General features: G+C 42.3%; 1 protein-coding gene and 1 long non-coding RNA gene across 18 annotated transcripts in view; one reads left to right on the forward strand and one right to left on the reverse strand.

Moving 5' to 3' along the window:
- LOC118150084 (uncharacterized) overlaps nt 1-3672 on the forward strand; it is a 24123-nt gene extending 20451 nt beyond the window's left edge. Inside the window, exon 4 of the long non-coding RNA XR_004737920.3 lies at nt 277-3672. This is a non-coding gene — a long non-coding RNA (uncharacterized LOC118150084). The remainder of the gene's footprint in view (nt 1-276) is intronic.
- Nucleotides 2881-24599, reverse strand: ZNF180 (zinc finger protein 180). 17 transcript variants are annotated; one of them, XM_054250015.2, is made up of 6 exons: nt 21403-21492; nt 20666-20783; nt 11618-11692; nt 6786-6880; nt 6561-6684; nt 2881-5410 (listed from the first exon to the last, which is right to left on the reverse strand). In XM_054250015.2, the coding sequence occupies exon 6, from the start codon at nt 4920-4922 to the stop codon at nt 3669-3671; it is 1254 nt and encodes a 417-aa protein (XP_054105990.2). In that variant the 5' UTR covers nt 4923-5410; nt 6561-6684; nt 6786-6880; nt 11618-11692; nt 20666-20783; nt 21403-21492; the 3' UTR covers nt 2881-3668. The 17 variants fall into 17 exon arrangements, with proteins under 17 accessions (XP_054105990.2, XP_008986446.4, XP_078216132.1 ...); XM_008988198.5 differs by lacking the exons at nt 6786-6880; nt 20666-20783 and adding an exon at nt 24287-24599 and having other exon boundaries at nt 21403-21491; XM_078360006.1 differs by lacking the exons at nt 6786-6880; nt 20666-20783 and adding an exon at nt 24287-24599 and having other exon boundaries at nt 6561-6642; nt 21403-21496.
- Nucleotides 24600-24630: the final 31 nt, after the last annotated feature.

Raw genomic sequence — 24630 nt, forward strand, 5'->3', positions numbered from 1 at the left:
ACAAAATTAAATATGCTTTTATTTATATTTTTGAGATTTCAGCTAGGAGAGGGAAATCTAGACTTTATGATGTTGTTTTTAGATACATCTTGTATATTTAAAAAACTTTAGTGGATTTTGTACAAAATACATCTATTCTGTATATCTCAGTAATAACTTCCTACATCACCACCTTGATGGTTGTTTTACAAAAGCAGTTTTAGAAAGCTTTATTTACTAACAACCAAAGTTTCTGAGTATCAGCTTGGTAATTTGACCTGGTTTTATTATTTTCAGCTTTAAAACTTATAATCAACATCTGAACCATCTTCCTACACGAGGAATTTTTCAAAAGAGGAATGGCCATCGCCCAGAGATCCTGTCCTTGGAAGTGGATGCAGTAAAGTGAACTTGCTAAATCCTATTAATCTTAGGCCCACAGAATTATATCTCGAAAAATCAGTATTTTTCCAGTTTGTTGATAGAAGTTGCAAATGGACTTAATTTCACTTGGGAAGACTGGGAGGCAAGTTCACAGCACTGATTACCAACTTAGATCTGAATTCATTAAGACAGAACACACTCACATGCAACAAGTTACATGAGGTGGGTTTATTACTTATATACAGGCAGCAAGAGGCATCAGATTCCTGAGTCATTATAAGCTGGTCCCCCAAGGCTTGGGAAAGCTGCCTAGGGTGGAGAGATGTGGAAAAGCACCAATATAAAATACTGACAATGAAAAATATTATTTAAAAATAAACAGAAAAGATAGGAAACAGTAGTAACTCTAAAGACTTTTTCCTAAATGACTGAAACTAAGAGAAAAGTGATTAAGAGTTATGAAAGGTAGAATGTGGGGCTCCAACACTTGTCAAACAGCATTTCAGAGAGAATACAAAGAAAAGCAATAGAAAACTGAGAGGTCCCTGCTAGGAATTCTATATAACCTAGAAATTATACCAAATTCCTCCTATTAAAAACATATTCTGAGAAACTGAGCAGAAAGTAATCCACAGCTTGGATTACTCTATAAAGAAACAAGATTATCCAAAAAAATTATCTTTGGCATTAAATGCCAGAAGAAAATATATTTTCAAAATAATATAGCAAAATCAATGTTGGCCTAAAATTGTCTTCCTTAGCCAAGTTACCATTCAAGAGTTCATGACCACTGAGGACACTTTCAGGCACAGAAGTTTTGAGAGGTCACCACACATACACTGCAGTTAAGGGAATGCTAAAGGTTACACGTCAAGAAGAAAAGTGAGCATAGAAGGAAGACAGGAAAAAAATAAACAATGTTGAATAGAAACCCCCTAGAAGAATTCAACTCTTGATCACCTTAAGATTTTACATATTTCCATTTGTTAGTTTTTGTTGTTTCTCTTGACGTTCATTTATGTTATAGTTTCCATAATGTCACCATGGGTCCTCATGTTTATTTTTTCTTTCTCTTTTGATAAAGAAGTCATTTTAAGCGATAGCCTTTCTATTTTATTCTGAGAACAGCATTTTCTGTATCCCACAGGTTTGGGCATTAAGTGGTCTGATGTGGTACTTCCAAGGTGATGTTAAAGTTCAGTTTTGATTTACTCTCTTAAAAAATTGGTTTCAGGAGAGCATTCCTTAACATCCAGGTATTAAAAATATTTTGGCACTTTTGATTTATAATTTTACTGCAGTAGGGTTAAATCTGGCCTATAAAATCTCTATAAATTTTTCTATGGTATAGTTTGTTTTTTTGCGAATTTTACACACAGCTAAAAATGTTTATACAAATGTTTACTCATAAAATGTTATGAATATATATATATTCATGTGTCATATGTAATTAAAATCTAGTTATTGATCCTCCTTTTTAACCCCAAATTTTAGGCTCAAAAGTTTAATTACAAATTTTTGGCCTGTTGATGCTTTAACTTCTTTTTAGTTTTCATTGACCACTTTCTAATTATAATCTTTTCTGCAAAGGAAAATTATTGAGCAAATGATAGAAATTACTCTAATATTTTAAATTATCGAAACTATGTCTTGGCCACCGTAAGTCACCATCCAGTCATCCCTCAGCATATTTGGGGAATTTGTGCCAGAACCCTACGTACACCTAAATCTATGCATACTCAAGTCCCACAGTTGGCCCTGTGTACGCATGTATATAAAAAGTTGGCCCTCCATATATTTGAGCTTTGCATCCTGCAAAATCTGTATTTTTGATCAGTGTTTGATTGAGAAATGTCCACATATAAGAGGATCTACACACTTAGATGTACCTTAAGTTTTCCTTCCTATTCCCAGGGTATCAACCTCTGTTATCTGGTCTCTCAGTTCAACTTTCAACTTATTACCTTTCTGGGATCAGAGGCTTCAATACATGGTAATCCACAGGATTCAAATTCATGATTCAGGGGCAAGGTCAGCAAGACATGTTAATCAAATCTTAAATATCAAAGAGTAACGAAAAGCTTACCTCATGAAAGCATTCTTGCAGGTGTAATTTAGGTGGTCAGCGCTGAGCCAGGGAAGCACGCTTCCATTCAGAGGACTCTCACTTCAGGGAACATATCCCAGAGGAAAGAGAATACTATATAAGGGGAAAAACAAAAACGTGAAAATAGAGCTCCTTAATATTGCTTTGGATATATGAAAATAAGGTCACTTGCCCTCTATACTTCCCATGCATTCCCAATTCATATCGAACCATTTCTGGCCAAAATTTCTAGACACCTATTTCCAGGGATCTGTTTTATATTCAAGGAGGAAATGTCCCTAGGAATCTATATCTTAAATAGTAACATGCTCATGCTAATCCAAACATAAATCTCATTATCCTGAGGGATCTTTGCTATCTGATTGCTTAGTCTTTCCTAAATAGTCAAAAAAGGAAATCTTTGTATTTCATTTTTGTTTTTGAATAATTTTACGTATATCATTTATTATAGCACAACAGCATACATTCCAAAAAGGCACAACATAAACTGAAAAATTGAATAGATACACCCATTATCCCTTTCAATCTGTACATACTTTATCATAATATATAAGTATTATTTCTATATTCTTGACTCACATTTTTCACTATGTATCATAGACACTTTCCTAAATTTTACAAAATCTTCACATGTTAACAACAGCAAGTGCTGTATGGAACAGATTATGAGCTATCTAATTGGAACATCATGTAGTAAAATGATGCACTAAAACATGGTTTTCCAGCCTAAGTTCTAAACACTACAGCAATCTTTCAATCTTCTCAATAAGCCCACTAGTGTTAGCATTCCATTTACTCTTTATGGAAAATGAGGTCTAACACACTGGCAGATGGCTTTGGCATGATTTTTTTCTGATTCAGGTCTGCACTTGATCTTAGCCAAAAGGCTGAAAAGTGATCTGATTCAGGTCTGAGTGCTTTCTGCAAGGAAAAGTGCCAATACTTATTATTTTCATAGGAATATGTCATAAGAACCAAGTTTAATGTTGTATATGGAATTGCTAGGTTGAAATTTCATTCTTAGATTTCTCCCTTTTCCAGAACAAATTTCAGATACACAGTAATAGAGGACTGACTGGAAGTTTTCCCACATGTATTGTTTTTATAGCAGCTCTTCCCACTACATGTACTACCTTAAAATAAATTCTTTAAAAGAATGAAATAAAAAGGAATAAATTCCAGCTGAGAGATTTCCAAACTAGTTACATTCATAGAGTTTCTCTTCAGTATGAGTTGCCTGATGCCTAATAAGTTTATAGCTATTAATGAAAGCTTTTCCACACTGAATACATGTAAAGGGTTTCTCTCCAGTATGAGTTCTTTGATGTACAATAAGTCGAGCACTCAAACTAAATGTTTTTCCACACTGATTACATTCAAACGGTTTCTCTCCAGTATGCGTTCTCTGATGTTGAGTAAGACATGAACTCTGCCTGAAGGACTTCCCACATTGACTGCATTCATAGGGCTTTTCTCCAGTATGAGTTCTCTGATGTACAACAAGAACATAACTCTGGCTGAAGGATTTCCCACACTGATTACATTCATATGGTTTTTCCCCAGTGTGAATTCTCTGATGCATAACAAGGTGAGAACTGCGGTTAAAAGATTTTCCACACTCATTGCATTCATACGGTTTCTCTCCAGTGTGAGTTCTTTGATGTGCAACAAGCTGAGAGCTCCAGCTGAAGGATTTCCCACACTGATTACATTCGAAGGGTTTTTCTCCTGTGTGAGTTCTCTGATGAGCAACAAGTTTATAACTTTGACTAAAGGATTTGCCACACTGATTGCATTCATAGGGTTTTTCTCCAGTATGAATTCTTTGATGTGCAATAAGTTTATAGCTCTGGATAAATGATTTCCCACATTGATTACATTCATAGGGCTTCTCTCCAGTATGTGTTCTTTGATGTGCAATAAGTTTATAGCTCTGCCTGAATGACTTTCCACATTGATTGCACTCATAAGGCTTCTCTCCAGTATGAGTTCTTTGATGCACAACAAGGACATAACTCTGGCTAAAGGATTTCCCACACTGATTACACCTGTAAGGCTTCTCTCCAGTATGAGTTCTCTGATGGGAAACAAGGTGCGAGCTCCGGCTAAAGGATTTTCCACATTCATTACATTCATAAGGTTTCTCTCCTGTATGCGTTCTCTGATGTGCAACAAGATGAGAGCTCCAACTGAAGGATTTCCCACATTGATTACATTCAAAAGGTTTCTCTTCAGAATTATTTCTCATGCTTTGAGTTAGGGAGGAACTCTGAGAGGTTTTACTACATTTATATAGACACTCTTCAACAGGAATTCTCTGTTCATTATGGGATATGCTGTGGTTCAAAACTTGCCCACATTCTTTAAAATCAAAGGTTTTTCCTCCTCCATGAATTTTTTCATGTATCTGTAGGGGTGTACCATGGCAAAAAGATTGAATACTGTTATGCATTCCACAGGATTTATCTTTTGTTTGAGTTCTTGTAAACTGAATAAGGTGAATGCTCTGAGGGGGCTTTCCACATTCATTATTTTCACATAGTGTCCCATTGTCATCAATCTTCTGATGACTGTTTACAGCAGAATTAAGATACCATTTTTCAGCATGTGGTACATGTTTATGAAAATGGTTTATTATGGGTATAAATGGGGATGAAAATAGGCTGGAATTCAGACCACTCTTCTCCCCAGGTTCATCACTTTTGCAGACTCTCTCATGAATAATTGCTTTCCTTTGAGTGAAAGCCACTTCCTGCAAAAATATCTCTTCTTTTTCCTGTTGCTCCTCCAAGTGATCTTTATAGTCACCAGCTTCTTCACATGAAGATAACCAAGGATCATCCCTTGTAAAACATTCTATCTTCACTCCATTAGCTGGTTCTTCATCAAAAATGTTCTGCTTTGAAGTTGAATCTTCTTTTCCAACTGCAGTTGCCAAGTCTGAAAGAAAGCAAAATAAAGACATCTTAGCCAAAAAAATTAGAGCTGGAAAAATGGAATAAAGTTAACAAGAAAGTATGAAAAATGCACGTGGATTTGTTTTCAAATACTGACCAATAATCTAGGTTGAAAAAGCAAAAGGGTGAGATAAACCATTAAGTACAAAACTACCACAGCCTAATATTATAATAGAGCATTAAAATGTAACTATCATAAAATTGGTTTAATCTTAGTCTGAATAAACAAGACTTTGGATGTCAAATACCTGCATATTCCAAAATAAGATCATCTACATAGAACCTACAGAATTGTAATCCAATTTTGCAATATGTAAAGAATAGAGCTTCTTTTCCACTCGTTAGTGCTATACAGCTGTTCACTAAGAGATTAGTGTCTACATATCTAGGAATTTCTGAAGGCATAAAACTTGTTAAATGTTCTACTCTGTGTCAGTGAGACATGAGAAAAGTACTTTTGTGAACAAAAGAAAAGGAATGGGGCATTATTAATCCCAGTTCCCTAAACGGGGCATTATTATCCCAGTTCCCTAATACAGCCCCATGAATTTCTGTGATTCCAACTGAGAGAGACTAGAGTTGCTCTTAGTAGCCTGGGTGGCTACTAGGTCAAGCAATACAGAGTATAGATGGAAAAAGTGGTCATATATACAATCCATCAAAAGGTATGAAATGAAGAAAAATGTGGCATCTTCTATGGGGATTTTTTTCAAACAAACCTTCTATACCCGCAATGATCCCTATGTGTCTGGTTCTCACTTAAACACATGTATTGGAAAATTCTTTTTATATTCTTTCCCTTGCTCCAACTAGGAGATTGTATCTGTTTTGAAAAGCTGATGAGGAAGATACAGGAATTTGAGGGATCAAAGCGGAGGACAAATGAAAATTACTGCAGAATCTGGTCCCAGCCTTTGGTCTTTAGGAACATGAAGAATGAAAATCTCAAGCCCAAGAAGCTGCACTGTTTCTACCTTACAAATTAAAATTAATCCACTGGGGAATAAAGAGCACAAATACAATCTATATGCAGCCAATATCATTGTGGCTGCTGAATCACACAGTTCTTAATCAATGAGAATGTGAAATCATTTCAGTACATGGATCTTCATTAAAGAGGAGCATATTCTTACCCCAAGAGACTAGGTCTCTGTGGCTCTCCAGGATATCTCTGTCCAGGTTCCTCTGAGCAGGGTTCCAAGTGCCCCGTTCCTCCTGTGTGAAGTCCACAGTCACAATTTTGAAGTTCACTCCTTCCTAAAAAAATACACACATTCCTGCTCAGCTGAACACCATTTCCTTCCAAAGTTCATGGAGGAAGAAAAGTCTAACAGATGGAAAAAGGAAAATCTGGTGACCTGGGAGTTGTCCTGAGATTGTCAGTGCCCAGAAGATTCCAGCCAAGATGTACAGGTGCCTTCTGGGTGAACTCTTTGGGTTTTGGATGCTGGACCTGTTTTTACAACTCCAAAGAGGAACACAAGATAAGAACTGACATAAACTATCTTATCTTGTCTTGATGCTTATTCTGAGTTTTGCAATAGTGATTACAGAATTCTTACCTAAGAATTCCCTCCAAATTACCAAGAAACTAATGAAACAGGTGGTTACTTTTTTTCTGTCAAAAGCCAGACAGTAAATATTTTACACTTTGCCAGCCACACAGTCTCTATCACACTACTCAACGCTGCTGCTATAGCAAGAAATTAGCCACAGAAAATATATAAACAAATGGGTGTGGCTATATTACAATAGATCTTTATTTACAAAAAACAGCCACAGGCTGGACTTTGCTAATGAATGAGATAGGAAATGAAATGTGGACCTCAATGAAAAGCAGTATGAATAGGTGAAGAGCACTGGATGTAGACAATAAAAAGACTTGGTCTTCTCACCTATAAAGAGCATATATCTGGATTTAAAAATATATCTAATCTGACAACTTGTCTTTTTTTTTTTTTTGAGACAGGGCCTCACTCTGTTGCCCAGGCTGGAGTGCAGTGGCACAATCATGGCTCACTGCGGCCTCTACCTTCTGGGCTCAAGTGATCCTCCCACCTGGTCTTCTGAGTAGCTGCGACTACACATGTGCACTACCATGCCTTGCTAATTTTTAAATTTTTTGTCGAGATAGACCCTCATTATATTGCTTAGGCTGGTCTCACACTCCTGTGTTCAAGTGATCCTCCTGTCTCAGACTCCCACAGTGCTGGAATTGCAGGCATGAACCACCACACCTGACCCAATCTGTCTTTTAATGGTGACTTTGTTCCATTTCTATTTATTAGGCCTAATAATACCTAACTCATTGGGTTGAATAAATAATTATGAAGATCTATGAAAAGCCACTAGCAGAGTTTACTGATGAAAACAACAAAGGCTAGTAATTACAGGCTGGGTATCCCACAACAAAAATACTTAGGACTGGAAGAATTTTGGATTTCAGATTTTAAAATATTTGCACTTACATGATGAGATGCCTTGAGGATGAAATCCAAGTCTAAACACAAATTCATTTATGTTTCATATACACCTTAAACATATAGCCTAAAGGTAATTTTTTGCAATATTTTAAATAAATTTTTGTGTATGAAACAAAGTTTTGACTGTGACCAGTCACAGGAGGTCAGGTATAGAATTTTCCACTTGTGGCATCATGCCATGGGTCCAAAACCTTCAAATTTTGGACAATTTCAGATTTTTGGATTAGGAGTGCTTAGCCTGTACTGCTACTATTAGTAGGTCTCAGAATCCTGAAAGATTAACTGAGAGCCAAAGCAAACTTTATGCTGAATGCTCAGTCTGCAAATAACAGTTCTGTTTCTGTCCACATCCAACTGCATGGCAGAGCCTTTTAGGACATATTCGCTGTTATTACCGACATATAAACAGGGTCTCTTGGGCTGTCTCCTCTGAGCAGGAAAGGGCCTGTTCTTAAGATAATTGGGCAAGAATTTTAGTCCAAAAAAGAAGTGCTAAGTATGATCTGTCCTTACCCAGAAGCAGCAAAGGCAAGGGGAACTCAAATGCCTCTTGCCACTAAAGGCTCTTTAAATAGACCAGGCATTCTTGAACTGCAGTTCATGAATAGGATACAGGATCCTGAATGCCATGAAAACACATGCAAAACACTGCTGTACATGCCTCTAAGTTTGAGCCTAAAAATTTCACCAAAACCTAAAATGTTTTCATGATTAGCCCAATGTGAAATTCAGAAAAAGAACTTGCCAAACTGCTACCTGCATTTAACGTTAACATCTAAGGGACTGTCTTTCAACCTGTAATGCACGCTTCCTTTTAATAAACACTCCCCCTTCCTGTTTAATATAGGTCTCTTTAGTATAAAGCTTGCTCAAATGTCAAACAGATAGTACTAAACTAGATGAGCACCGCACTCCACTCCTAACTACATATTCTCAAAGCTCCGTGGGCTTCCATCATCACACTTCCTTATTTGCATAACGGTCATCTCTGTCACTAGGCCATGATCCATGAAGGCAGGGACAAGGTGTTTACAGTTTGCAAATGTAACTCCGAGGCTTAGCATAGTGTTTATATATAGTACATATTAAATTTATATTTAATAAATTATTTCAGTAAGTGAATCAACAGTCTCAACAAAGCTAATATATCAAAATAACCCAAATTGATTTAAGTCATCTCCCCTTACCTGAATCTCACAAGCTGTACCACATACCCATGTTTGAAAAGGCCCTTCAATGTGCAGATACTAGCTTTTCCGGACTTCTATCCCACTTATTCTACTGTTCTTCTCACTTTTCCCAAAGTTCCCATTCCCAAAAACTCTTTCCCAAAATTTTCAACTGTGCTCTTGAAACTTGTCATTTGTAACAATAAAATAGGCTGGGTATGATGGCTCATGCCTATAATCCCAGCACTTTGGGAGACCAAGGTGGATCATTTCAGCCCAGGAGTTCAAGACCAGCCTGAGCAACATGGTGATACCCTATTTCTACTAAAAATATACAAAAAATTAGGCAGGTGTCCTCGTGCATGCCTATAGTTGCAGCACTCAGGAGAGGCTGAGGTTTGAAGAATCACCTGAGCCTGGGAAGTCAAGGCTGCAGTGAGCCATGATCACACCACTACAATGCAGCTTGGGTGACTGAAGTGAGAACCTGTCTCCAAATAATAATAAAATAATGCAGTTTCAATATCCTTCACCAAATATTCCCTATGTATCCCTGTGTTAATGGTGACCTACACTTCCTACTGAGGACTTCTGTCCCCCTCAGTCCTCAGAATCTAAGAATGCTCATGCTCTCCCATCCTAGGGATCTCAGTATCAAAGAGAAAGTGCACATCCTCCCAGTTACTCTGAAACTCATGCCATTTACCTCACTTCTTGGAGCTCTGTCCTACCCACCTACTGCACACCACCCCCACCCCCATTCACTGAAGATTCATACCTGGGATTTATACTCTAATATAAGAAATTGTATTGTCTTGTCTCATGTTGTCTATAGCATCCACTTGTATAGTTAGCTGATGAGAATGTAAAAATAACAGACTTTAATGAAGCACTTATGAGTTTTCATGAAGCACCATCATGGTGTCAGGCATTGCACTAACACGTCACATGGATTATCATTCATTTAACTCTCACAGAGCTCCTGTGAGAAAACACTATAGCAGTACCATTTTTTTCTTATGAAGAACAAGACAGTCAGAGAAATTAAGACACATGCCTAAGGTTAGTAGTTAGGATACAACCTCAAGCTCGCACACATCAGAGACTGTGTTATCAGTCATCAATTCATATGGCTAACCCAAGTCTCATATCCTGAAGCTGCTCTTCATCAGCTCACTCTTAGGGGGACACCAGACTTTAAAATCTCCATAAAGCACTACACCTTTTGAATCACAAATACGAAACTGCCCATCTTTCGCTACAATGTCAGATTGCTCCACTGCATTAGCTCAATTTTCTCCCTTTACTCTTGTCCCTCAATGGATTAGGGCCATATGCTACAGAAATGTCTACTATTACTACTACCAGCCGATATTCTTTTCATTTCTACTTAGCGGCCTCTTTATCTCTTTCATATTAATTACTCAATTTAAGGTCCATGAATCATTCATTTTAATCTTCCTATTTGAGATATTTTAAAATTCTCTTTCAAATATTTCCTTGACCTTTGGAATGTCCACTCCACAGGAAGTGGACCTGGCAAATTACAAAAACTAAATGAACTTGAATGTCAATCTGCTATCTGTGGAAAGTGGGCTACAAAATGACACTGCAGGAAAAAAATCCACAAAAGCAGCAGCACAGAGTATTATAAATTAATGGCCACTATCTCTGAATAAACCTTTCAGATTGACCAGCAATCCTATTACACCTATTGGAGAAGCCTGTTTTCTCTCATAATCCAAAATTGTTATTTTAAGCCTTCTCTATCCTTATGATACATCTCTCCATTCCAAATTCCCACCATCATGCTTATCTGATTTTTCACAGTAAACAAAAATCAAGCTTTCAAATAATCCCCTCAACCTCACTGTTCCTACATAAATCCTTCTCCTCATATAGAGCAAATTTATTTAAGATGCTCTGAATTAATTTCTCTAGTGCTAATCAAGGACTCTGCTTTATAGTTTCTCTTATCTCCTGATCATTAACTTTTTTCCTCCACTAACTCCCTCCTGTAATCACTTAAACTGAGTTGAGTCTTTTCAATCCCTTAAAAAAAAAAGTTCCTCAATCTCAAAAGTCCTTGAAGTTCTCACTTTCTTTTTTTTTGAGACGGAGTTTCACTCTTGTTACCCAGGCTGGAGTGCAATGGCGCAATCTCGGCTCACCGCAACCTCTGCCTCCTGGGTTCAGGCAATTCTCCTGCCTCAGCCTCCTGAGTAGCTGGGATTACAGGCACGTGCCACCATGCCCAGCTAATTTTTTTTATTTTTAGTAGAGACGGGGTTTCACCATGTTGACCAGGATGGTCTCGATCTGTTGACCTCGTGATCCACCCGCCTCATCCTCCCAAAGTGCTGGAATTACAGGCTTGAGCCACCGTGCCTGGCCAAAGTTCTTACTTTCTTCAACCTTTCACACAATAACCAAACTCCTTGAAAAAGTTGTCCACTCTCATCTCCGTTTCCTCTCTTTCTACTCACTTCCCAGCCATGCACATTTCTCAATGTAAAGACAGAGGCTTGCCCAACTTACTTGCGATGGGATGGTCAGTGACTCAGTGTCTTCTCCCTCAACTTTGATGATAATCTCCTGAGGAAGGAGAGAATCCTGAGAAGGCAAAACATGAGAAAAAGTAAAATAATCAGGGAGCTAAGTGGCAGCTCAAATCTCCTGTCAGTGGCTAGGATTTGACATACCATCTGTTTTAACACATCCTCATCCTCCCATTGGTAAGCTGGGCTAACCATGTGGAGAGAAAGGAGATAACTGGAGGACCACCAAGGCCCACAGAGAACTGGGCATGAGGTCTTTGGGGACTTCTGGGCCAACCCAGTTGCAGTTAAATGCAGCAGAACGAGTGCATTCAAGACACCAAAGAGCAAAGAACTGTCTGGCAGGCCATGCCAAAATTCCTGGGTCACAAAATTATAAGCAGATAAAATGGAATACAGCATGACCAATGCCAAAATCATAAAGAAAAAGATCAACAAATTAATTTTTTAAGACATTTCGCAGGCCGGGTGTGGTGGCTCACACCAACACTTTGGGAGGCCGAGGCAGGCAGACCACTTGAGACCAGGAGTTTGAGACCAGCCTGGCCAACATGATAAAACCCTGTCTCTACTAAAAATAAAAATACTAGCTGGGCATGGTGGCAGGCTCCTGTAGTCACAGCTACTTGGGAGGCTGAGGCAGGAGAATCACTTGAACACAGGAGGCAGAAGTTGCAGTGAGCTGAGATCATGCCACTGCACTCTAGCCTAGGCAACAGAGCAAGACTCCTTGTCAAAAAAAAAAAAAAAAGTTTAGCAAAAAGTACCACTAATAAAGGCATTATCAGTAAGAATCTATACTATCAAGACTTCTTCCAAAACAGTAAAAGGTAGCCTCAACAGAAAAATGGACAAAGAAAAATGCACATGCAACCATGAAGAAACTGCTGTGAATATACAAACCAGATGCTCACCTCTTTATGTCAAAATCAAACACCTATTTCTATGTCTGTATATATTAAAGATCATAAATTCACATGGATACCTCCAACTACAATTCAGTAACACATCTCATTCTATCTAACCTTTCTCCTTTCTTTATGTATACCTTCTTTCTCTGGCTCCCATTTTCCTCTTTATATTTACTTATTCGCTCATTCCCTGTATGTAATCAACATCCTGACCACACAGGATGTTTCTGTGACAAGTCACAGTCATTAGTCTGTTGCTAATGACTCCAGCTCTGGCAACCCACTGGCCAAGAGCTTCATATATTCTTAGAAGAAGTGTAAGTTGATACAATCACCCTGTATTTGCTATATATTAAATATTTGTATTTACAAATATCGCTTTATTTGGAAATTCTTAAAGATTCATAAGAAATGGCAAAAATAAAGCCACACTAAGCTTTCCCTGGTAATATCATATACAACCACAGTACACTGTCAAAACTGGGAAATTGAGATTTTGGTACAATATTATTAATTCGAGTGCAGAGTTTATTCTATTTTTATGTATATTTTTGTTTTAGTTTTTTTAAAGGCAATATTTTTAAAAGTGTAATGTAACATCCATTAGCCTACTTGTAAGTACTTATCCTTAGGAAATAACATGAAGTACACTGGGATGCATGTACAAGAAATCTCATTAGCAGGTTACATTATCATAGCAACATGGGAAGGGAGATTAAATGTCCACTAAGAAGTGCTTGGTCAAATAAATTATGCTTTACTTAGATGACTGAATACTATTTAACAGCCAAGAGAAGAAATAAATTTGCATGTACTGATACACATAATAGAAAGATATCTGTAGTACACTGCTGAGTGAAAAAATAAGAACAGTATACAGAAGATGAATAGATTTCTATGAAATATAAATATGCACAGAAAAATCTGGAAAGATGTTCCGAAAAGAATTAAGTTTTCTTCTAAGGTTTTTATGGTGTTAGGTCTTATGTTTAAGTCTTTAATCCATCTGGTGTTAATTTTAGTGTAAGGAGTCAGGAAGGGGTCCCGTTTCTGCTTTCTGCATATGGCTAGCCAGTTTTCCCAACATCATTTATTAAACAGGGAATCCTTTCCCCATTGCTTGTTTTTCTCAGGTTTGTCAAATATCAGATTGTTGTAGATGTGTGGCATTGCCTCTGAGGCCTCTGTTCTGTTCCACTGGTCTATATCTCTGTTTTGGTACCAGTACCATGCTGTTTTGACTACTGTAGCCTTATAGTATAGTTTGAAGTCAGGTAGCATGATGCCTCCAGCTTTGTTCTTTTTGCTTAGAATTGACTTGGCTATGCAGGCTCTCTTTTGGTTCCATATGAAGTTTAAGGTGGTTTTTTCCAGATCTGTGAAGAAGGTCATTGGTAGCTTGATGGGGATAGCGTTGAATCTATAAATTACTTTGGGCAGTATGGCCATTTTCATGATATTGATTCTTCCTAACCATGAGCATGGAATGTTTCTCCATCTGTTGTTTACTTGGAGAATGTGATTGCACCTCCTCTCGAATGAGAACTGTTTTCAGCACCTTTTTGTTTAAAAGTTTTCACAAGAAAACAAAAGAAAGCTCATCTTTCCTCCAGAGTAGACTCTGGAGGAAATGTCCTTTCTTGCCCTGACCCCAGCAGAACACTATATCACTTTACCCTGCTTTCCTATCTTCACATCACATATATTCTTGTATCTTTGGTTTTTTATTTACCTCTTCCAATAGACTGAATTTCTTAAGAGCTGAGGTCTTGTCTGTCCTGTTTACCATGGTTCCCCCATGCTTAGATCACTACTGACACATAGTAGGCTCTTCATAAATGTATGCTGACTATAAAACAGCCACTAGAAGGGACATGGAATGTGCTACCTGTACCTTTGCATTTGTCCCTGGGGTCCCTGGAGGCACTAAAGTATAGTTCAGCTCAAGCCCCTCCCCTGGTTAGAGTAAACCTCTGTTGGGTACCTTTTCTTCTCAGAAATTCAAAGTGTCAGCCTCCAGAACCTGCTCCCAACTTACTCTTACAAACTAAATGCTCAGAAACAAGCTTGCGACAAACGCATGTGAGCCCGTGAATGCATGCACACCCACATACCCTGACTCTTCCCCTAGGTTCTACTCACTTTAAATTACTGACCATTTTAGGAATATCTCCTGAATTTACATCTTAGCTTCCTTAGTTTCCTACAGATAATGTCAATATAATCTATCATTTGCCTAGTATTTTTAGTAATACATAGAGTACTTCAACACAGAATTTCCATCTCACAAAATCATTTAAACCTTTTTTTTTTTTAAGCGATAGGGTCGGCCGGGCGCAGTGGCTCACGCCTATAATCCCAGCACTTTGGGAGGCTGAGGCGGGTGGATCATGATGTCAAGAGATTGAGACCATCCTGGTCAACAAGGTGAAACCCCGTCTCTACTAAAAATACAAAAATTAGCTGGGCATGGTGGTACACCCCTGTAGTCCCAGCTACTCGGGAGGCTGAGGCAGGAGAATTGCTTGAACCCAGAAGGCAGAGGTTGCGGTGAGCCGAGATCTTACCATTGCACTCCAGTCTGGGTAATAATAGCGAAACTCTGTCTCAAAAAAAAAAAAAAGAGATAGGGTCTCATTCTGTCACCCAGGCTGGAGTACAGTGGCACCATCATAGCCTACTATAGTCTTTAACTCCTGGGCTCAAGCTATCTACTGCCTCACCCTCCCAAACAGCTGGGGCTACAGATGCATGCCACCACAGCTGGCTAATTTTTTTTTTTTTTGAGATGGAGTCAGGCTCTGTCACCAGGCTAGAGTGAAGTGGCACAATCTCAGCTCACTGCAACCTCCACCTCCCGGGTTCAAGCGATTCTTCTACCTCAGCCTTCTGAATAGCTGGGACTATAGGCGCGCGCGACCATGCCCAGCTAATTTTTGTATTTTTAGTAGAGACTGGGTTTCACCATATCGGCCAAGATGGTCTCCATCTCTTGACCTCATGATCTGTCCACCTCGGCCTCCCAAAGTGCTGGGATTACAGGTGTGAGCCACCGTGCCTGGCCCAGCTGGCTAATTTTTCTGTTTTCATTTTTTGTAGAGGTGGGAGTCTCACTATGTTGCCCAGGCTGGTCTTGAACTCCTGGCCTCAAGTGATCCTCCCACCTTAGCCTCCCAAAGTGCTAGGATTATAGGTGTGAGCCACTGTACCTGGCCTAAACACATTTTGAAGAAAAGAGTAATATGTCTATTTCACCAATGTAGAAATTAATGGTAATAAAGTTTAGTAAGCTCATTTTAGTCCATTGATTGCCTGACACAAACTCTTCTCCTTTCCATTGTCTTACCAAAGTCTGTCTAATCACCCAAGACCCAGATCAAATGCCACCTCCTCCATGAAGTGTTCCCAGATAGCAGAAAGTTTCATCTCTTTTTCTCTCAGGACTTCTTAAGTTTGCTGGCCCTTTACTATACCAGTAAAATTATTCTCTTCATATTACTTCCATTTCTATATACCTCCCTGCTGGGTCCTGAATTCTATATTATAAAGCACTGTATATTTTTTAATCTTTGTATTCTCCTCAGTATTGAGTAGAAGCACAATACAAGTTTTCTGAATTTGACAAGACTAGAGACACATACAGCATTTGGGACATAGGAACAAAATTGAAAACCTTTACTCTACTTTCTGTATGCTCTGGAGCATTTTAAAATTACCCTCTTGTTCAACAGTCACCTATATCATAAAGGAGCATTTCCCTTTTTCTTTGCAGACTTTACAAAATGGAAACAGGAATCAGAATGTTGACTTCCACACAGAAAAGGGTTGTGGGCAGGAGATAATAACTGTTCCTTCTGTAACACAGGTGGGACCCCATGGGACCCAAAGCAGGGGAAAAGAGATAAGCAGAACTATTGTGGAGTGACCTCAAAGAGAGACAGTGGTAAAATCAGACCTAGGGCTATGAATATTTGCTCACCTATAAACAGAGATGACCAAATATACCTTTCCCAAGATGAGGCATTCTTGAAGCAATAAAATGAGTTTCTAATCAAATCACAGAAGTATTACTGGACTCAATTCTCAGAGCTTTGCTTTGGGGTGTACTGACAGGAAACCCTCTATATTTGTGAGGATATTTAGAAAACACAAGCGTCACACAAGCAGACGACTTCTTGGTGTGTGTCCATCTCTTCCTGCCCAGGGAGATGGAAGGTGGAGCTCACATTTCAGTTCAAGGGATGTGGTGTCCACAGGGGCCCATGTGGGAGGCCCTGAGGTTTCTTAATCACCAAATCTAGAAAGCATAAAACCAACCTCTACAAACTACAGCACTGGGAAGAAGGTTCCCCTGCCTCATTTTTTGAGATCATCCTGACAAGAGGATCCTTTAGTTCTCATGCACAAGCAAATTCCCTCTCCTGCCCCACATTATCATCCACGAATAATTCTCACTGTCCTCAAATACAGAAAACAGACCATCCACATAGGGCCACCGACAGCCTGCACAGCTTTGAACGCTGAGAATGACAGTGGATGGTGAGATTCTACCAGCTACTTGGCAGTAGTTTTGGTTGCAGTCCCTGAAGGCAGGTAGAGCTCAAAGTTGGCTCAAGGCCTTCCCTGGACCAGCTACTTCTCTGTGTATGAGCCGCTAAAATCTCTAAGGTGATGTCCCAATATCCGATGGTTTCTTCCTAGATTGGCTCACTGAATTCATGGCCTTCATTCAAAGCAAAGACTTGGGCTCCCTTGATTTTTCTCTCCCTTCCAGGGTTCTAATATCCTTCAGGTCCAAATCAAGTACTTGTTCATCTTTTGAAATAATTAAAATGAACTAGAGAACATTCAGAGTTGAGAAGAATGGTAGCCAGACTCTGAGGTGGCTCCCAAAGACCCTTACTTCCTAGTATTCATGCCTTTGTGCAATCCTAGCCCAATGGTACCGAGGAAGAAGTGACGGTGTATCACTTCTGAAATCAGATGATAAAAGACACTGTAGCTTCACTTTGACTGCATGCAACTAAGTGCTCTTGCTATCTCCTGCTCTCTCCCCCTCTCTCTCTCTCTCGATCATTGGCTCTGGCAGAAATCCACTGCTATGCTGTGAACAGCCCTGGAGGGAGGCCTATGTGGTGTAGAGCACCTCTTGCCAACAGCTACCTGAGTGTGCCACAAGATCCTCCCGCCTAGTCAAGCCTTCAGAAGGCAGCAGCCCCAGACAACAACTTGCCTGCAACCTCATCAGGGGCCGTGAGCAATAGAAACAACCAGTTAAGCCGACTGGGATTCCTGACCTTCAGAAATTGTGTGACAAAATAAACATTGGCTATTCTAAGCTGCAAAGTTTTGGGGTAATAACAGATAACTAATACAAGAAACAGGATGTTTTTGCTTTTCCTATGCAGCCTTGGAAAATATAAGAAGCACATTTCTGGATGTGAGAACTAAGTTGTGGAGGGCAGTGCAGCCTGCCTCATCTTTCCTCCCAGTGCTTTGCAAAGGGCCTAGTTAGGCAGTCACTAAATATGTGACACAAGGAATATATTGAACAGACTTCTAATTCAGTTCACAGAAAAGAAAATGGCAAAAGGACCATTATGATTCCCAGAAAACACCTAGTCCCTCGATTAAATTAGAACACCAATGGCCACATCAAAACACGTTTTTCCAGCCAGGCACTGTGGCTCACCCTGTAATCTCAGCACTTTGGGAGACCAAGGTAGGAGGATGGCTCGATCCCAGGAGTTTGAGAACCTCTCTCTACAAAAAATAAACAATAAAAAATAAAAAAATCAGCGGGCATGGCGATGTGCACCTGCAGTCCCAGCTACTCAGGAGGCTGAGGTGGGAGGGTCACTTGAGTCCAGGAATTCTAGGCTGCAGTGATCTATGTTGGTGTGCCATGTACTCCAGACTGGGTGACAGAGTGAGACCCGGTCTCTTAAAAAACAACAACAAAATAACAAAAACCCATACATTTTACCTGTAGTTTTGATAAGGACATATGTGTAAACTTCTGTTTGCTTAACTCCTAAAACAACTGCACATGTGTACAAGAAATCACATATAAAACATTTATATCAATGTTATTTGTAACAGCAAAAAATTTAACACTAAAGCGCCATTAACACACCCGTAAAACCCACAACATATTCAGAAGGTGAAGTCTGGACACTAGGTGTGCACAGTGGTACTGGGGTGTCACTGCTCCCAGTCCTCCGTGGACAGACTGGGAATCTGTGTGGTTTTTTTGTTTTTTTTTTTTTTAGAGACGGAGTTTTGCACTTGTTACCCAGGCTGGAGTGCAATGGCGCGATCTCGGCTCACTGCAACCTCCGCCTCCTGGGTTCAGGCAATTCTCCTGCCTCAGCCTCCTGAGTAGCTGGGATTATAGGCACGTGCCACCATGCCCAGCTAATTTTTTGTATGTTTAGTAGAGACGGGGTTTCACCATGTTGACCAGGATGGTCTCGATCTCATGACCTTGTGATCCACCCGTCTCGGCCTCCCAAAGTGCTGGGATTACAGGCTTGAGCCACCGCGCCCGGCCGAATCTGTGTGTTTACAGATGCACACAGATACAGGCACACATCTCTATATATTTCTAGATTAATGTGTACTGAAAACCGTGAGCCCACATTAAAACCTCCAATTCCCACTGCACACCAGAGTCCACTCAAATGTTCTCTCTTGCCCTATCGGTACCTCCCTGATTTGATGGCAAGACACCTGGCTCCAGTCCCTTATTATACATTTCTTATATGATCTATCCCCCTGTAGGTAGCTCCCCTCTCATTTCCACAACCACGCCCTCTCCCCATGGATGTCCTCCCCAGATCCCTGGGCTCTGCCACTCCACACAAGGCCACCCTCCGCCCAGGGGCGCTCCTCACCCTGCTTAGGCTTTGACTCCCCAGGCTAGACTGCCTCAGCTCTCAGATTCACTTTGCCACTTGGACTTGGACAGCCCTCGTCAGGCCGCCCCACTATGTGGGTGCCCTCCACATGCTGCTGGGCTCTGACACCCCTGCAGGCCACCCTCATGCATGATGCCCTCAACATGCCCATGCTCTGACATGCTACATCAGGCTGCACCCTATCCCTAACACAGGTGTGTACATCCTACCCTGCTCTGGCTCCAACACCCATCTACCATGGACACCTGCTTGCTGCACTTGGGCTCCAACTGTCCCCAGTGGGGCACCCCCTCTCTGGATGCCCTGTTTACCTGCTCTGACCCCATCACCCCACACCAGATAGCTGGATACGGAGACGGGCCTCACCCACTTGGGCTCCCCCCGGTACACAAGCGACTTCTTCATTCCACTATTCCACTTGGGCTCTGACTATGCGGGGATGTCATCCTGTGCAGATGCTCTCCTCACCTTACTTGGTCACTGACATCCTGCACATGGGCACTCTCTTCACAGCAGGCAGCCCTGACAACTGTAGGTGCCTACCTCACACTGTCCCACCTCATGGCTTCAGGGCTGAATTATTCAGGAAGAGAAAGGAGAAGCCCTAATTTAACAGTTTTAAGAAATTCAGCATTTTCAAAGAATATTTGCGGTAGGAAATGGTCTACATTGTTAACTTTCTTTTCTTAGAGACAGAATCCTACTCTGTTGTCCAGGCTTGAGTGCAGTTGCACAATCATAGCTGACTACATCCTAGACCTCCTGGGCTCAGGCAATCCTCCCACCTCACCCCCTCAAGTAACTGGGACTAGAGATGGGCACCACTATGCTGGCTAATTTCTAAAGGTTTTTGTAGAGACAGGGTCTCATTATGTTGCCCAGGCTGGTCCTATACTCCTGGCCTCAAGCAATCCTCCCAACTTGACCTCCCAAAGGGCTGGGATTATAGGCATGAATCACTGTGCTTGGCCAATTGTTAATATTTTTACCTTAAAACGCACTGTACAAAAATGTGAAAATACAGGCCAGGTGTGGTAGCTCATATCTGTAATCCTAGCTCTTTGGGAGGCTGAGGTGGGAGAATGGCTTGAGACCAGAAGTTTAAGACAGGCCTGGCAAACATAGTGAGATGTCGTCTCTAGAAAAAATTTTAAAAATACACACACAAAAATATTAGCCAGGCTTAGTGGTGCCCACCTGTAGTCCCAGCTACTCAGGAGGCTGAGGCAGGAAGATGGCTTGAGCCCAAGAGTTTGAGGCTACGGTGAGCTAGGATTGTGTCACTGCACTCCAACCTGGACGACAGAGCAAGACCCTGTCTCCAAAAAAAGAAAATACAGATAAATGAATGATAAAACAAAGTCACTTGTAAAGTAACTCCAGATGATGTTTGGTATATTTATAGTCTTCTAATGTATTTTCTATATACACAAGAACTATATCACTTTTTAAAAGGTGATGATTTCTAAGTGTTATTTACTTAACATAGGTAATAAGTAACTCTTTCTGTCATTAAATTTGCATTATCATATCAGTTTCCATGGCTACAGTGTATTCCATTTCATGGTCTTACCATAATTCACTCACCTATCCTCTTGCATTGTACATTTAGTATATTTTCAATTGTTCCTTCTCAAACAAAGCTGTGAATTGCTGGCCAAAGGGGAATCAGCATTCTAAGGGCTTTTGATTTAGGATGCCAAATTCCTCCCAGAAAGAGTTATGTGGGCCAAAAAGGTGAGGCAACTACCCGGAAGATTTATAAATTCCAAGTGTGTTAAGTGTTAAAGCCTGATGGCCATGAGGGCCCCAACCCCCTTAAAGGCTGCAAAGAGAGTCGAGAGGGCCATAGCCTCCCAAGCCCAGAGGGTCAGGCTTCAGGGCTTATGTGGGAGCAAGGTCTGGGTCCCTCTGGGAAAATTGGCTCCACTCACCTGTGCACAGGCCTTCGGGGGCTCTGGGGGCTTCTCATCCTGCTCTTCCATGCTCTCCTCCAGGCACAGCAGGGTGCTGAGGTCCTGAGCTGCACTGAGAGAAGTCCCAGGTACAGCATGAAGATGCAGGTCTGTCAGATCTGCTGTGGCCCCCAACCCCGTTAGCCCCTGCTCACAGGATGCAGGATGCATTCCCATAGCAAATGCACTTCTAGAGGTTCCTGCCAACTTCCTGCCCAAATATTTGTGCATGTACTGAGAGTCCCTCAGTCCCTCTCCCAGACCAAGCTTCTGGTTCCTCCACTATCTTGGGCCCCAGGACCATCCCCACCTGTAAGCCCAGCTTATGCCAAACATGGCCTCCTGCCCACCAACAAAGTCTGCAGCACCAGTCCATCACTCTCTTATTCCACTGGGCCCTGCGATTCCCCACAAATATCAGACATATCAAAGACCCCTTGGTGTTCACCCCATCCTACCCCTACCAGCCTCAATCTACAGCTCCAAACCAGCACTTCTTCCTAGGGCCAGAATCATACTCACTGCCTAACTGCATGAAGCTGGTGACACAGCTCCACTGCTCCCAGGAACTGATTCAGCAACTAAGACTGATCCTACCCTTCCATCAGCCAGGCCTGTCCCTCCAGCAACCCAGCAGAGGGCCACCCACTTCCTGCTCAAATAGCCAAGCATATGCACAGAGCTCAGCTGCACCCACATCCTGTTCCCTCCACCATTCTGGAGTCCACTGGCTCCTACTCCAACAGCACCAGCCAGATTTCTACCCTAACACCCTCCCAGGCCCTGAATTTGTAGCTCTAAACCAGTCCCTCTACAGCTTGGGCATCCTCAGGCCTGAAACTACAACAGGGCCTGCATAGGACTAGGGGCCTCCAGCAGACACCAACATAAGCCAGACAAAAGCAGCCCTACCCAGGCTCTAAATGTGTGTCTCAGAAGCTCAGGTGCCTCTGTACCAACTAGGTGTTCTGGGGTCTGAGACTAGAGCAGCCCCTAGCAAATCCCACCTTAGGCACCCCACTCCTTGCACCCTATCTCTCCTTCTTACTCTCTCCCCTGCTTCCACCATATTCTCACTCATGTAGCACAGTGTAGGCTCACAATGCAGCTGTTTCCTGAACCTGCACCCAAACTGTTTCCTCACTTTCCTCCACAGCCCTGCTGGAGTCCCTGCCCAGATTCCCGGCCAAACACCTTCCTGGGCACCTGTGGCTCAGGAAGATCCTGTCAACCTGGGCACCACCAGGCTGTGATCAGGGTTCCAACCACACAAAGACCCCAGCACCCTCTGCCTAAAACTCATCTCCAGCCTCCTGTTTCCCAACCAAACACCTGTGTGTGTGCACAAGGAGTGCCTGACACAGTCCCACCCCTCTGCAGCTGCTTCCTCCACACACCTGAACATCCTTAGGCAGAACCAGGGTCCTAATACTGCCCATGCCTCCCCAAATGCCAGCATACATGCAGAGTGCAGCTGGAGTAGCCCCATGCCTCCTAAGACCAGATTCAAACTGGGGCACCCAAGCCTCTATTCCACAGCCACTGCACATGGGCTACCCACCTAGGCTTCCTCCTCCCACTGACACAGCCAGAGCAGGTTCACGCTCACAATCTGAATCCAGGACCTGGATCCTCTGCCAGTCTGGGGCACATTCTGCTCCTGAGACAAGAATCTACATCCCTCACCCTTCCTGGGACATCTCAGGCACCCATAGCCTCTGTGTGGGTTCTGGGGTCACCTGCCCCACTATTTGCCTGCAGCCAGAACAACTATACTGTAGCTTGAGCATACGGCTCCACGATCAGCCTCAGGACTTGGGCATTCGCCGGCGTGAGGGTTCTCAAGCCCATGATACAGCAGCTCCAAGGGAACTGGGCCTTTTGGCCTTCTCTTGCCCAAACAGGAGGGCGTGGGTGTCGTGCAGTCAGCTCTTTCCAGGACCAAATCTGCAGCACAGACTCTGTCCCTCTACTAATCTGCACATTCTTGTGCCTGCAAGTAGGGTAGCCCAAGTAAAGGTCTCAGGAACATCTGCTTCATAAGGATGCTGGCAGTATACAGCGTCCTCCCAGCTACCAATTTGATGGCAGCTGTTGCAGCTCTGTCGTTCCTGGACTGAGACTCTGTGTCTTCAACCCAGAGTCTGCCATCTTGAATGTCCTAGAGCTCTGCACTATCCTACAAAGGTCCCTACTATCAGTTCAAGTTTCTGTTTTCCATTCAGACACCCCCAGGACGTGCAGGGTGCCTTCTGCCCAGAACCTGTTTCTAGGCGCTGATACTCTCCTTCAGCCTGGGAGTTTGCTGCCCATGGGTAACTCCCACCAAGGGTTCACTAGCAGTAGCAACACTGCCTCTTCTGGGACAAGAATCTGCAACTCCAACCTGGTCTCCACCAACCACAGCGCCCCTAGACCTTCGAGAAGCGCGTTGTCTGCTCCAGGAGCCCAGAGCCACCTGATCAGAATCTTTTGCTCCAGGGGCCCAGAGTCACCTGCTCAGAATCTTATCTACCACCTTTTGCTTCCTACTCAAATGCTTGCTCAAGCGTAAAGGGACAGTGGCACAGCCCCTCTTCTCCAGAAACCACAATCTGCAATGGAGTACTCCATCAACCAGGACATCCTCAAGGACCTCCACTAAATAAGCCCGGCATTGGAGGAGGGGAGTTCTCAGGATGCCCCCTTACATCAATGCATATGCCCTATTTTTCACCAACCTGGGTATCCTTGGTCCCCAGACAAGAGCACCACCTGACCAAGCACCCGCGCAGCACACAGCTGTCTCAGTAACTCCATCAACCTCGGTGACCTCAGGCTAAAGCGCCACCGCACAGAGACCAGGTCTCTCCGCTACACTCACCACCGCTTCCAGCTTCGCGCCGAGACCCTGCGCATGCGCGCATCGGACACTAGGAGCTGTCCCGTGCCGCTACCGAGCGTCCGCTGGCCCGCAGCCCATGCTGGGCCTGTCACCGCCTCAGTCCCTGGCAGGCTCTGCGGCAGGACGAACTCGGCTTAAGCAAACCCTGGCCCCGATCCTGCAATACGGTCGACTCGGGTTAAGCTTGTTCGGTCCCCACCCCTAGTCAGCAACCGCAAGGCCGCTGGGGGTTAATGCCGAAGGGCCCAACTGCTCAGCAACTGCGAGCGTCGGCGCGCGGAACAATGGTTGTGCTGTGGCAGAACCCGGAAGTGCATTTGGGT

Source organism: Callithrix jacchus, chromosome 22, assembly GCF_049354715.1.
Source record: "Callithrix jacchus isolate 240 chromosome 22, calJac240_pri, whole genome shotgun sequence".
In the NCBI taxonomy this organism is placed as follows: Eukaryota; Metazoa; Chordata; class Mammalia; order Primates; family Cebidae; genus Callithrix; species Callithrix jacchus.

What these genes read in the sequence shown, in the direction of transcription:
- ZNF180 (XM_035283894.3), bottom strand. Translation starts at nt 24,222, where the DNA reads ATGGAGTTACTGAGACAGCTGTGTGCTGCGCGGGTGCTTGGTCAGGTG. An exon ending in CCCCGAAGGCCTGTGCACAG is followed by an intron (nt 11,693 to 21,402) that starts GTGAGTGGAGCC and finishes TTGCCTTCTCAG; the next exon opens with GATTCTCTCCTTCCTCAGGA. An exon ending in CACTGACCATCCCATCGCAA is followed by an intron (nt 6,685 to 11,617) that starts GTAAGTTGGGCA and finishes GTATTTTTTTAG; the next exon opens with GAAGGAGTGAACTTCAAAAT.